This window comes from Bubalus kerabau, chromosome 4, assembly GCF_029407905.1.
Source record: "Bubalus kerabau isolate K-KA32 ecotype Philippines breed swamp buffalo chromosome 4, PCC_UOA_SB_1v2, whole genome shotgun sequence".
NCBI classification, from domain to species: domain Eukaryota; kingdom Metazoa; phylum Chordata; class Mammalia; order Artiodactyla; family Bovidae; genus Bubalus; species Bubalus kerabau.
In genome coordinates, this window is record NC_073627.1 from 22,755,546 (window position 1) to 22,770,344 (window position 14,799).

The 14,799-nt window shown below is 41.7% G+C and overlaps 2 protein-coding genes across 6 annotated transcripts; one reads left to right on the forward strand and one right to left on the reverse strand.

Moving 5' to 3' along the window:
* Positions 1-10,489: 10,489 nt before the first annotated feature.
* Positions 10,490-11,128, reverse strand: LOC129648998 (keratin-associated protein 9-7-like). 4 transcript variants are annotated; one of them, XM_055575907.1, is made up of 3 exons: positions 11,082-11,128; positions 10,845-11,015; positions 10,490-10,760 (listed from the first exon to the last, which is right to left on the reverse strand). In XM_055575907.1, exons 1-3 carry the CDS (start codon positions 11,126-11,128, stop codon positions 10,490-10,492), a joined length of 489 nt encoding a protein of 162 aa, XP_055431882.1. The 4 variants fall into 4 exon arrangements, with proteins under 4 accessions (XP_055431882.1, XP_055431881.1, XP_055431880.1 ...); XM_055575906.1 differs by having other exon boundaries at positions 11,067-11,128; XM_055575905.1 differs by having other exon boundaries at positions 10,490-11,015.
* Positions 11,129-13,979: 2,851 nt separating this feature from the next.
* LOC129648996 (keratin-associated protein 9-7-like) lies at positions 13,980-14,570 on the forward strand. Of its 2 annotated transcripts, none has more exons than XM_055575901.1 (2): positions 13,980-14,185; positions 14,336-14,570. In XM_055575901.1, the coding sequence occupies exons 1-2, from the start codon at positions 13,980-13,982 to the stop codon at positions 14,568-14,570; spliced, it is 441 nt and encodes a 146-aa protein (XP_055431876.1). The 2 variants fall into 2 exon arrangements, with proteins under 2 accessions (XP_055431876.1, XP_055431875.1); XM_055575900.1 differs by having other exon boundaries at positions 13,980-14,041; positions 14,099-14,570.
* The last annotated feature ends 229 nt before the right edge of the window (positions 14,571-14,799 follow it).

Sequence of the window (14,799 nt, forward strand, 5' to 3'; positions counted from 1 at the left end):
TCACCTTGCCAAGGACCCACTGTCCCTATACAACACTTTCTATTAATTGACTTGCTACCTGGGGACAAAACAAAATCACTTCCTAGACTTTGCTGACAACTGACATGCTCTACCAGAATTTCAGTTACTCAGCTCCTTGCTTAAGAGCTTGTGAATTAGGTTGACGGAGTGCAGGGGGCTTCCTCCAATTGTCTTCCTCTGGTGTAGGAGGACCATGTGCCAACTTCCTGCATCTGTGATAAGGAAGTATGTCTTGGTTTTGACTCTGAAAATAGGATTGACCATCTAGTTCTTCTGAGTAACTTAGGAAAACAAGCTCTCAGAATGTTTCTATAGGTTTCTACAGCCTATTATAATTTTTATAATCATATTTTCTCTTTTGCTATCCTCATAGTTCTTGTATCATGCTTTCTCCTTTTATGATCACTTTGAGTTTTCTGTATGTTTCTCAATAAATGGTGTACCACAATTCTTCAGTATGTGTTTGATTTATTGCACCACATTCCTCATATAGAAATTTATATATTATATGTCTTACCCATTATGAGCATCATATTAGCCCCCTTCCTAATTATTATCTCATTATTAAAAACCCATTTCATTGTGTAGTGTGATTTACCTAATAATAAACAGACTCATCCAGGATGAAGTCTTCTGTTCCTGTTCAAGGGCACTTACATTTACATCCCAAGGAAGTATTAATAGACGTCTGAATCTCTGTTCATTTCCAAGGCACACCATTCAATATCACAGTAATCCAAGTCTATGCCCCAACCAGTAACGCTGAAGAAGCTGAAGTTGAATGGTTCTATGAAGACCTACAAGACCTTTTAGAACTAACACCCAAAAAAGATGTCCTTTTCATTATAGGGGACTGGAATGCAAAAGTAGGAAGTCAAGAAACACCTGGAGTAACAGGCAAATTTGGCCTTGGAATACGGAATGAAGCAGGGCAAAGACTAATAGAGTTTTGCCAAGAAAATGCACTGGTCATAACAAAGACCCTCTTCCAACAACACAAGAGAAGACTCTATACATGGACATCACCAGATGGTCAACACTGAAATCAGATTGATTATATTCTTTGCAGCCAAAGATGGAGAAGCTCTATACAGTCAGCAAAATCAAGACCAGGAGATGACTGTGGCTCAGACCATGAACTCCTTATTGCCAAATTCAGACTTAAATTGAAGAAAGTAGGGAAAACCACTAGACCATTCAGGTATGACCTAAATCAAATCCCTTATGATTATACAGTGGAAGTGAGAAATAGATTTAAGGGCCTAGATCTCATAGATAGAGTGCCTGATGAACTATGGAATGAGGTTCGTGACATTGTACAGGAGACAGGGATCAAGACCATTCCCATAGAAAAGAAATGCAAAAAAGCAAAATGGCTGTCTGGGGAGGCCTTACAAATAGCTGTGAAAAGAAGAGAAGCGAAAAGCAAAGGAGAAAAGGAAAGATATAAACATCTGAATGCAGAGTTCCAAAGAATAGCAAGAAGAGATAAGAAAGCCTTCTTCAGCGATCAATGCAAAGAAATAGAGGAAAACCACAGAATGGGAAAGACTAGGGATCTCTTCAAGAAAATCAGAGATACCAAAGGAACATTTCATGCAAAGATGAGCTCGATAAAGGACAGAAATGGTATGGACCTAACAGAAGCAGAAGATATTAAGAAGAGATGGCAAGAATACACAGAAGAACTGTACAAAAAAGATTTTCATGACCCAGATAATCACGATGGTGTGATCACTGACCTAGAGCCAGACATCCTGGAATGTGAAGTCAAGTGGGCCTTAGAAAGCATCCCTATGAACAAAGCTAGTGGAGGTGATGGAATTCCAGTTGAGCTATTCCAAATCCTGAAAGATAATGCTGTGGAAGTGCTGCACTCAATATGCCAGCAAATTTGGAAAACTCAGCAGTGGCCACAGGACTGGAAAAGGTCAGTTTTCATTCCAATCCCAAAGAAAGGCAATGCCAAAGAATGTTCAAACTACCGCACAATTGCACTCATCTCACACGCTAGTAAAGTAATGCTCAAAATTCTCCAAGCCAGGCTTCAGCAATATGTGAACGGTGAACTTCCTGATGTTCAAGCTGGTTTTAGAAAAGGCAGAGAAACCAGAGATCAAATTGCCAACATCCGATGGATCATGGAAAAAGCAAGAGAGTTCCAGAAAAACATCTATTTCTGCTTTATTGACTATGCCAAAGCCTTTGACTGTGTGGATCACAATAACCTGTGGAAAATTCTTCAAGAGATGGGAATACCAGACCACCTGATCTGCCTCTTGAGAAATTTGTATGCAGGTCAGGAAGCAACAGTTAGAACTGGACATGGAACAACAGACTGGTTCCAAATAGGAAAAGGAGTTCATCAAGGCTGTATATTGTCACCCTGTTTATTTAACTTATATGCAGAGTACATCATGAGAAACGCTGGACTGGAAGAAACACAAACTGGAATCAAGATTGCCAGGAGAAATATCAATAACCTCAGATATGCAGATGACACCACCCTTATGGCAGAAAGTGAGGAGGAACTCAAAAGCCTCTTGATGAAAGTGAAAGAGGAGAGTGAAAAAGTTGGCTTCAAGCTCAACATTCAGAAAACGAAGATCATGGCATCCAGGCCCACCACTTCATGGGAAATAGATGAGGAAACAGTGGAAACAGTGTCAGACTTTATTTTTCTGGGCTCCAAAATCACTGCAGATGGTGACTGCAGCCATGAAATTAAAAGATGCTTACTCCTTGGAAGGAAAGTTATGACCAACCTAGACAGCATATTCAAAAGCAGAGACATTACTTTGCCAACAAAGGTTCGTCTAGTCAAGGCTATGGTTTTTCCTGTGGTCATGTATGGATGTGAGAGTTGGACTGTGAAGAAGGCTGAGCACCGAAGAATTGATGCTTTTGAACTGTGGTGTTGGAGAAGACTCTTGAGAGTCCCTTGGACTGCAAGGAGATCCAACCAGTCCATTCTGAAGGAGATCAGCCCTGGGATTTCTTTGGAAGGAATGATGCTAAAGCTGAAACTCCAGTACTTTGGCCACCTCATGTGAAGAATTGACTCATTGGAAAAGACTCTGATGCTGGGAGGGATTGGGGGCAGGAGGAGAAGGGGATGACAGAGGATGAGATGGGTGGATGGCATCACCGACTCGATGGACGTGAGTCTGAGTGAACTCCGGGAGTTGGTGATGGACAGGGAGGTCTGGCGTGCTGCGAGTAATGTGATTGCAAAGAGTCGGACAGGACTGAGTGACTGAACTGAACTGAACTTACAGGCCCCCAGTAGAATTCAGTCACAGAGGCTACAAATCAAAGACACAATATTCCAACTGTTTGGGTGTTTAGTTGATGCTTCCATACCTCCAGTGGTGTGACTTCCTACTGCCGTGTTAACCCATTCCATTTTCAAGCATCTCTCATAAATAGGAATTGATTACTTTAGCATTTCTCCTTCCTCCAATCCAGTCTCCTGAATCTTTTGCTCACTGGGATCACTTGTTAGACAGAACGGCATTGCTGAGCTGTTACTCTTCCCAGGAGAAGATACCTGTACTGCAAAATCACATTGATTTCTCCCTTATCCCTGGCATGTGCTCGCTCTCCCACTTCTTGGGATGTGCTTTTCTTTATGCCCAGTATTTGCCTACTGACTACAGAACCTGAAGATTCTCATTTTTCCCCAAGACCTCTATCACTGACCTTTTCAATCAGATATGTAGTGTTAAGGTTAAGTCAGGGTAGTTTCCGTAAACATTCTAGATGTTACCAGATTCTAGTTTAGTAGAATGAAATATCATTGAAACAAATAGATGTACATGATCAGTCTTTTGACTTTTATTTTGTGCCCTTGTAAGATGCTTCTAGTGTACACTATTCACTTTCTGTACTAAGTTCCCTCATAGATTTGTGCTTCTGTTTATCTTATCTTCAGCCATAAGTTCTCTATGGTGGAAAAAGACAATAGCTCTCAGTTATGGGAATTAATATCATATGGAAGAGAGTTAAAATTTCTGTTCTGCTACTCATTAACACTTGATTAGGGGAATATACATAAGTCACCTCAAGAATTGTTTATATCTATTTTCTTACTACTCTCTTTCTATATAGTATGTCTACCCATAGATTAGAAGTATTTTCTTTCTCTTTCTGTCTCTCACTGGGTCAGTCAGCCTGCAAGTAGACACCTTTTGCAAAAACAACAATTCTTATATTTTCAGGGATATCTCAAAACAAATTGATTCATCACCGTTATTAGTAGAGAATCATTTTTTCTCTTACTTGTTCCATGGTAATGTAAGATTTTATCTGCTTTATTCAAGTCTGTAAGCCTGACTTAACATAAAGCATCCTCAAATTTATAAATTATTTAACTTCCAAGTCATAGTATTAATAAGAACCTGTAGCACATCTGTAGAGAACAGCAGAGTTTAGTGCTACCGTCAATGATTAAAGAATACATGAGTAATAACTGCCAGCCCATTTGTGGTTTGTAGACTTTTTGATGATGGCCATTTTGGTTGGTGTGAGATGATACCTCATTGTAGTTTTAATTTGCATTTCTCTAATAAAGAATGATGGTGAGCATCTTTTCATGTGTTTATTAGCCATCTTTATGTCTTCTTTGGGGAAATGCTTGTGAGAGGGTAACAGGCAGGAAGGCCAGGGCTCTCCAAATGGAGGAAGTAAGCTGCAAATGTCAGACATTTTTTCTCTCTCTCTTAAGTGGCAGGAGGAAACAAATGACAAGTGTTAAGATTTTTTTCCCCTTCTCTAATCAAATTTAAAAAGAGGTTTCTCTTAAAATCCTGTGTTGCCATGAAGGCACCTGATTCCACCTGAGCATAACTGTTCTCAGACCTTGAGCTAATCAATGCATTTTTCTATGGAAATGTTTGTCTTAAGCAATGTTAATGAACTATGTATGTACCCTAGACTCTGTCTTCAAGTCGGTTCCACCAAGACTCAGAACCCACTTGACAAACGAGTGTGTTTTACTTATACATTGTTCTCCTAATCTACGTTAATGAAATTATATATTTGCTTGGTAACTGCCTTTCTTCAAGATTCATGTCAATCGTTTTATGGCCCGGGGTGACTCAGCTGGTGCCAATGTTATCTCAAAATGCATGTTGTGGGTGAGGGGCCTGGTGCCATTCTCTGAGTTTTGAGAAATTTCCTTTCTGTGATTAGCAGACTGCTAGTAGCTATGTAACAATTGGCTAAAGACTAGCAGTGGGGCATTCTCTCTGCCCCTTTCTGATGTCTATGTCAGAAGCTTTCTCTATCTCGTTTATACTTTAACCAAACTTTATTACACAAAAGCTCTGAGCGATCAAAGCTCAGAAGCTCGTCACTGGCCCTGGATTGAATTCTTCTCCTCCGGAGGCCAAGAATCCTGTCGTCTTTCATGGTTTAGCAACAACCTTTCACTTGTTTAGTTCTTCTGGCCACTTTTTGATTGGGTTGTTTGTTTTCCTGGTATTGAGCTGCTTGGGCATATGCCCTCAGGAAACTTTAATTGAAAAAAACACATCTGCCCCAATGTTCATTGCAGCACTAATTTACAATTGCGAGGACATGGAAGCAACCTAGCTGTCTATCAACAGATGAATGGATAAAGAAATTGTGGTACATAATTGTGTACATTCCATATACAATGAAATATTACTCAGCTATAAAAAGGAACGCATTTGAATCAATCCTAATGCAGTGGATGAACTTAGAGCCTATTATACAAATGAAGTAAGTCAGAAAGAGAAAGACAAATTCGCAAATTAACACATATATATAGAATCTAGAAAGATGGTATCGATGATCCTATTTGCAGGGCAGCAAAGGAGATACAGACATAATGAACAGATGTATGGTCACAGGGCAGGAAGGAGAGGGTGGCATGACTTGAGAAAGCAGCATTGAAACATATTCATTACCATATATGAAGTGAATGTGTGTATATGTGTGTGTATGTGTGTGTTTGTCACTCGGCCATGTCTGACTCTTTGAGACTCCATGAACTGTAGCCCGCCAGGCTCCTCTGTTCATGGAATTCTCCAGGCAAGAACACTGGAGCCATTCCCTTTTTAGGGGAATCTTCCTACCCAGGGTTTGAACCCAGATCTCCTGCATTGCAGACAGATTCTTCACCATCTGAGCCACCAGGGAAGCCCATAAGTGGATAGCCAGTGGAGATTTGTAGTATGATGCAGAACCGAAAGCTGGTGCTCTGTGCTGACCTAGAGGGGTGAGATGGAGAAGGAGGTGGGAAGGTGGTTTAGGAGGAAGGGATGTATGTGTTGTAGCCACGTGTTCTGGGAAACAAACTCACTCAGAAGGACAATGCAGATAGTGGAGTGCAGTTTATTACACCAGCGGGCCCAAGTAGAGTCTCCTCTTAGCCAAGGACCCCGACCAGTTTTTGTGAAAACTGTACATACCCTAAGTGTTCTTGCCCAACCAACCTCCCAAAATTCTCTGAAACTAGTCTGAACAAAGGAAAAGAAAGACACAATCAAAGTTAACTTGTGATTCATATGCCTTAAGCCTAGGTAGTTAGCAGTGGACAATTATCAAGAGACCCGTGGTCATACCTGAAAAAGCATAATAGATTTTATGATTCTATTTGGTTACACAGACAATTAGGGTATTCTTTTAGGTGATGGAGAGTCGAGGTACGAGCCCTGGGGCTCTTCCATCCAGGGGGTCTGGTTTTCCAGTTGGTATGTCATTTCTTTTTTTTTTTTTTTTAAACTTTACATAACTGTATTAGTTTTGCCAAATATCAAAATGAATCTGCCACAGGTATACATGTGTTCCCCATCCTGAACCCTCCTCCCTCCTCCCTCCCCATTCCATCCCTCTGGGTCGTCCCAGTGCACCAGCCCCAAGCATCCAGTATCGTGCATCGAACCTGGACTGGCAACTCGTTTCATACATGATATTTTACATGTTTCAATGCCATTCTCCCAAATCTTCCCGCCCTCTCCCTCTCCCACAGAGTCCATAAGACTGTTCTATACATCAGTGTCTCTTTTGCTGTCTCGTACACAGGGTTATTGTTACCATCTTTCTAAATTCCATATATATACGCTAGTATACTGTATTGGTGTTTTTCTTTCTGGCTTACTTCACTCTGTATAATAGGCTCCAGTTTCATCCACCTCATTAGAACTGATTCAAATGTATTCTTTTTAATGGCTGAGTAATACTCCATTGTGTATATGTACCACAGCTTTCTTATCCATTCATCTGCTGATGGACATCTAGGTTGCTTCCATGTCCTGGCTATTATAAACAGTGCTGCGATGAACATTGGGGTACACGTATGTCATTTCTATAGATACTGGGCATACAGCTCAAAGTCCACACTCTGGCCCAATATGGAGTCCTGCTTTCAAGATGGAGCCTGTTCTGTCTGTTTCCTCCTTCATATATATACCTATGGCTGATTCATGTTGATGTATGGTGGAAACCATTGCAATATTGAAATTATCCTCTAATTAAAAATAATATTGAAAATAATTACCAACCCAATTCCATTTGATTCCTACAAAATCAAACTGATCATAATATATGAGCATTCAATATCTTAAATTTCATCAACTGTTAACTTCAGTAGAAGCTTTGAAGCCAAATGGAGAATTTTGATTATGACAGATAACACTTCTGCTGTGCAAGGGTAGTGGAAAGAGAAAATACTCGCAGTGAACAGTGAGTGAGTCAGTATACATGTCCATTTTATATATATATATATATATATTTTAATTTTTTTTGATAAAATGGAGGAAATGACATTCTTTGCCTGTTTGCATGTGGTAAAATGACTGACTGTTTGGATTGAGCCAAGGGAGGAGCAAGAGTGGAAAATAAAGGGATTTGGAGAATTATTTAGATGGAGGTAGGTGTGAGGGCAGAAAGTGTTTCCTGCTTGTGTCTCACATCAATGACCTCCAGAGTGTTTACCACAAAGGAGACACTGGACAGCTACAAGTTTGGGATATCTTATCCCATCTCTATCTTTAGGTGCATTGATGCTTATACAAGAGAGCATGAATGGAGTATCCATGGTGGCAGGCATGGAAGATTTGTGTGGACCAACAGCACAAGCTCACTCTGACCGTGGCTGGCCCTGCTGTATGTGCTGTTAGTCAGAAGCAGAGAATAATATCCCTCAGGAAACCTAGCCGTCTAACTTGAAGGCAAGCTAGTTTTCCTCTTAGATTGTATGTGCATGGAAAAGACAGCAATTCTTCTTTACTAAGATTCCATGTTGTAAACTTAGATTTGTTGTCCTTATCAGCAGTACTATCCACCAGCTTATAGTAATATTGTCATGGGATTCTGAATAGTAAAACTTTGGACCCACAAACCCACTTTTTGATGAACAAGATCAACAGGAGGCAAATGAACATGGGATCTACTTGTTCTACCATACATCACATGACACAGATGGCTGACCCATGGAAAATTAGAATCGTCTTGTTCAGTTCAGTTCCGTCACTCAGTCATGTCCGACTCTTTGCGACCCCATGGACTGTAGCACACCAGTCTTCCCTGTCCATCACCAACTCCTGGAGCTTACTCAAACTCATGTCCATTGAGTCGGTGATGCCATCCAACCATCTCATCCTCTGTCCTCCCCTTCTTCTGCCTTCAATCTTTCCCAGCTTCAGGGTCTTTTCAAATGAGTCAGTTCTTCACATCAGGTGGCCAAAGTATTGGAGTTTCAGCTTCAGCATCAGTCCTTTCAATGAATAGTCAGGACTGATTTCCTTTAGGATGGATTGGTTGGATCTCCTTGCAGTCCAAGGGACTCTCAAGAGTCTTCTCCAACACCACAGTTCAAAAGCATCAATTCTTCGGTGCTCAGCTTTCTTTATAGTCCAACTCTCACATCCATCTATGACTACTGGAAAAACCATAGCTTTGACTAGATGGACTTTTGTAGGCAAAGTAATTTTCTGCTTTTTAATAGACTGTCTAGGTTGGTCATAACTTTTCTTTCAAGGAGCAACGGTCTTTTAATTTCATGGCTGCAATCATCATCTCTAGTGATTTTGCAGCTCCCCAAAATAGTTTCTCAATGTTTCTGTTGTTCCCCCATCTATTTTCCATGACGTGATGGGACCAGATGCCATGATCTTAGTTTTCTGAATGTTGAGTTTTAAGTCAAGAGTATTAAGCCTCTTTCAGTTTCATCCAGAGATGGTTGACCCATGGAAAAATAGAATGGTCTTGTAGATGTGCAGTAAAGAACCAAGTTAGAGATGACAGCACACGAGATTGATATGTTGTTTCTGAATATGGTACATACTTTGACCTAATGGCCACTCTGTGGTTCCCATAGAGGTAGTACTATGTGTATCCACAGAGGTAGTATACATGGTTTCAGAAAGTGAAGTAGGAGTGAACCCTCTCACTTTAACTCAGGGTGACATATATGGGAATCTGTTCTTCCCCTCCCCATGGATCTACACTCTCCTGGATTGAAGGTTTTAATACTATAAAAGTCATATTTTTTAGGACATATAGTCTATGTTTAAACTGTCACCTGGTTATTTTGGACTCATCTAGATAGACCAGAGAGAGGAGTTGGTAATTGCTGAGGGATAATTATCATGAAAAGATAGAGGGCAGCGAGAAATAGTCTGAACATAATTTCCCTGGAGTATCTCATGGTGTGTCCAGGCCCAGCAATAGATAACCACATGAACAATGACAGCAAGTATAGCTTGCCAAGGACATAGTCACTGAGGTTCAGACATCTATTAATACTTCCTTGGGATGAAAATGTAAGTGCCCTTGAGCAGGAACAGAAGACTTCATCCTGGATGAGTCTGTTTATTATTAGGTAAATCACACTACACAATGAAATGGGTTTTTAATAATGAGATAATAATTAGGAAGGGTGTATTATGATGCTCATATTGGATTAGACATATAATATATAAATTTCTATATGAGGAATGTGGTGCAATAAATCAAACACATACAGAAGAATTGTGCTACACCATTTATTGAGAAACATACAGGTAAAACTAAAAGTGATTGTAAAAGGAGAAAGCATGATACAGAACTATGAGGATAGCAAAAGAGAAAATATGATTGTAAAGATTATGATAGGCTGTAGAAACCTATAGAAACATTGTGAGAGCTTGTTTTCTTAAGTTACTCAGAAGAACTAGATGGTCAATCCTATTTTCAGAGTCAAAACCAAGACATACTTCCTTATCACAGATGCAGGAAGTTGACACATGGTCCTCTACACCAGAGGAAGACAATTGGAGGAAGCCCCCTGCACTCCGTCAACCTAATTCACAAGCTCTTAAACAAGGAGATGAGTAACTGAAATTCTGGTAGAGCATGTCAGTTGTCAGCAAAATCTAGGAAGTGACTTCGTTTTGTCCCCAGGTAGCAAGTCAATTAATAGAAGGTGCTGTATAGGGACAGTGGATCCTTGGCAAGGTGATCAGCAGCAGGAAGGCTGGCAGCAGCTGGACACACAGCTAGGGTGGCAGCAGGTGGTCTGACAGCAGACAGGGCGGCTGCAAGGCTGGCAGCAGCTGGATCCACAGCTCTGGTCTCGGCACCCAGGCAGGCAGCAGCACGTGGGGTGGTAGCAGATTCTGTGGCAGTACACGGGTGCACAGGAGGCTGGCTGACAGCAAGGCTGACAGCAGTTAGACCCACCGCAGGTTTGTCCACCGCTGCTGGATCCACAGCAGGTGGGCTGACAGCAGCTGGTCACACAAGTAGGTTTGCAGCAGGTGGTTTCAGTGATTTGACAGCAAGTTTGGGGGCAGGAGGGCTGACAGCAGCTGGACTCACAGCAGGTGGGCTGGCAGCAGCTGCTCACACAAATAGGCTTGAGGCAGGTGGTCCTGCAGCAGGTGGTCTGACAGCGGATAGGGTGGCAGCAAGGCTGGCAGCAGCTGGACCCACCGCAGGCGGGCTGGCAGCAGGTGGTCACACAGGTAGGCTTGCAGCAGGTGGTCCTACAGCAGGTGTTTTCACTAGTCTGATAGCAAGTTGGGGGGCAGCAAGGCCGACAGCAGCTGGACTCACAGCAGGTGGGCTGGCAGCATGGGGAGCAGCAGGAGTGAGTCATTTTGTCAGTGGTGGAGTGTGGACTCCTGTTCAGAAGTGAGTTTCTCAGATTCTGATGACTACTTCTGTTCTGGGGCTTTTTATACACTGGACCCCCAAAGTTGGGACCAATGAGCAAGACTTTCCTTGTTATGTGTGTTGTTTTTGTAGTCAGTGGGAAATTATCCAAGAGGAAATGATTTCTTTAGTGTTTTGAGGCCTCTGTAAAGTAGTGTTTGATCTTCTCTTTAATTAGGACTAGTACTTAAGAGCCTTTTCCAGAAGTGAAAAAGAATAAGGAATCATCCCAGCAGCATCTCTGGTCATGTGACATCATCAGGTCATGGGACAGTTCTTCCTGCTTTGGCCAGGGTCAGAACAGTCACCTTTTCTTTGTTCCTTTGACTATGCTTAGGTTGAGACTTGCTGGATGCTGATGCATTCTGTGATGAATGAAGCCTGCTAAAGTCCAAGTCTGATCTCGGACAAAGTCTGAGATTCAAGACGTCACGTGTATCTATATACACGTCTTTCAAATCAGTAGTGACTGACCTAAAATATTTCCCAGCTTTATGAGGTACATTTAGGTAGAAGATGTTGGCACATTGTTCTTCACTAGCAATTCAGCACCAAAGCTGGAATAGAGGCAAAAGCTGTACCCTGTTTTCAGACAACCTCAATTCATTAATGTCCCATAACTACTTTTAGCTGGATTGATCACCTCTGGTGAGACATCACAACTTGCACATACTTTCTTTTATCATTTGTGACAAATAGGTAGATAGGATGATACAGTTATAGATTGATATATTTCCATAAATGTGAAATGTGTCAGCCATAATTTCTTAGAGTTTTTTCTGCCCTCTCTTTTAGGTACATATGTAAGAGTGTAATTGCCGTGTCATAGGGAAAGCATATCATCAGCAGCGGTAGAAACAATGAAAGTGTTTCAGTATTTCACTGCAGTCGTGTCATGTACTCTCCTGTTACGAGACTTCTGAACTCTACTGGTGTGTATCTATCCTTGTTTGTTTGTTTTAAATTGAGCTTTAGTTGACACGGCATTATATTGTTCATAGGTGTTCAACACAATAATTTGATATTCGTAGATGTTGCAAAGTTATCACTGCAGTAAGTCTAGTTAACATTAACATCTGTCACAATTGATAGTTACAAAGTCTTTTTTCTTGCATGAGAGCTTTTCAAATCTACTTTTCTAGCAACTTTCAAAGGTTTCAGTATTATTAACTATGGTCATTATGCTGTATATTACATTCCCCATGCATTTATTTTATAACTGGAAGCCTGTACCTTGTGATCCCGTTTACCAATTTCACCCGCCCCACCTCCCACCTCTGGCTACCATTGATCTGTTCTGTCTATGAGCTCAGTTTTAGAAAAAATTTTTTAAGATTCCATGTATAAGTGAGATCACATGATATTTGTCTCTCTCTAACTTATTTCATTTAGCTTAATGTCCTCAAGGTCCATTCACATTGTCATAAGTGGAAAGATATCCCTCAGGAATATCATTGTGAGTTTGAGAAGTCCAGTTTCATTCTTTTGCACATGGCTGCCCAGTTTTCCCGCCACCATTTATTTAAAAGATTGCAATCTCCTTATTGCATTAATATATTCTTGGCTCCTTTGTAATGAATTAGTAGGCCATGTAATGTGTGGACTCATTTCTGGCCTCTATTCTATTCCATTGATCTAGGTGCCGGTTTTTTCCAATCCATACTGTTTTGTCTAATATAGCTTTGTAATACTGTTTGGAGTCAAGGAAAATGATGCTTCCTGCTTTGTTCTTCTTTATCAATATTGCATTGGCTATTTTGTGGTTCCATACAAATTTTAATTTTTTTCCTTTTTCTGCCATTGGAATTACATTATCATTATATCCTTTCTACATTATCATTTTATCCTTTCTACTGCTGTTGACTATATGTTTTCCCATTACATGGCAATTATACTCTAACATATATATCTAAAAGAGAAAAATGAGGCCTAAAAGCTTTAAGAAATTGTGGCTGAGATTCCACATTTGTCAGAGTATGTAAATTTACAGATTCAAACATACCTTAGTTATTCTCCTATCTAACCTGCTTGTCACAAATTATAGAAGAAAGTATATGCAAGTTGGGATGTCTCACTAGAGGTCATTAACCTAACTAGAAAATAGCAATGAAGCAGTATGGAAGGGATGCTGTTTGAAAATAGGATTCAGCTTTGCCTCTATTCCAGTTTTGGTGCTGATTTTCATTTGAAAAATAATGTGGCAGCCATCCTCTACTCAGATGACCCTGATAAAACTGGGAAACATTTCAAACTAGTTGCCAAATAAAGATATATATAGATACATGTGGAAGTCTTAACTCTGACTTTGTCAGAGATCAGGCTTGAACTCAAGCAGGCTTCATTCATCACAGAATGCATCAGCATCCAGACCCTTTCGAGGCACGTCTCAATCTAAGTAGAGCCAAAGGAACAAAGCTGAGAAAGGAGAACTATTCTGACTTTCACACAGCCAGCAGGAACTACCCCATGACCAGATGATGTCACATGACCAGAAATGCTGCTGGTGATGCTTCCTGACCTTTTCATTTCTAGGAAAGATTCTTAAGTACTAGACCCAATTAAGGAAAAGATCAAACACTAATTTACAGAGGCCTCTCTATAAAACACTAAGAAAGCAACTTCCTTCAGGGCAATTACCCTAAACTACAACAATAACATAAATAACATCCAGGAAAGTCCTGCTTATTGGTCCCAACATTGGGGGTCCAGTGTATAAAAAGCCCCAGAACAGAAGGGCTCATCAGAATCTGAGAAACTCAGCTCTGAGCCAGAGTCCACCCTCCACCACTGACACAATGACCCACTCGTGCTGCTCCCCATGCTGTCAGCCCACCTGCTGCAGGACCACTTGCTGTGAGTCCAGCTGCTGCAAGCCCTGCTGCCCCCCAACTTGCTGGCAAACCACCTGCTGCAGGACCACCTGCTGCAAACCTACGTGTGTGACCACCTGCTGCCAGCCCAGCTGTTGCAGCAAACCCTGCTGTCAGCCCACCTGCTGTGAGTCCATCTGCTGCCAGCCCTCCTGCCCCCCAACTTGCTATCAAACTAGTGAAACCACCTGCTGTAGGACCACCTGCCGCAAGCCTACTTGTGTGACCACTTGCTGTCAGCCCACCTGCTGTGGGTCCAGCAGCTGTGGACAAACCTTCAGTGGGTCCAGCTGTGGCCAGTCTTGCTGTCAGCCAGCTTGCTGTGCACCCGTGTACTGCCACAGAATTTGCTACCACCCCACATGCTGCTGCCTGCCTGGGTGCCAAGACCAGAGCTGTGGATCCAGCTGCTGCCAGCCTTGCAGTCGCCCTGTCTGCTGTCAGACCACCTGCTGCAGGACCACCTGCTGCCGCCCTAGCTGTGTGTCCAGCTGCTGCCAGCCTTCCTGCTGCTGATCACCTTGCCAAGGATCCACTGTCCCTATACAGCACCTTCTATTAATTGACTTGCTACCTGGGGACAAAACAAAGTCACTTCCTAGACTTTGCTGACAACTGACACGCTCTACCAGAATTTCAGTTACTCATCTCCTTGTTTAAGAGCTTGTGAATTAGGTTGACGGAGTGCAGGGGGCTTCCTCTAATTGTCTTCCTCTGGTGTAGGAGGACCATGTGTCAACATCCT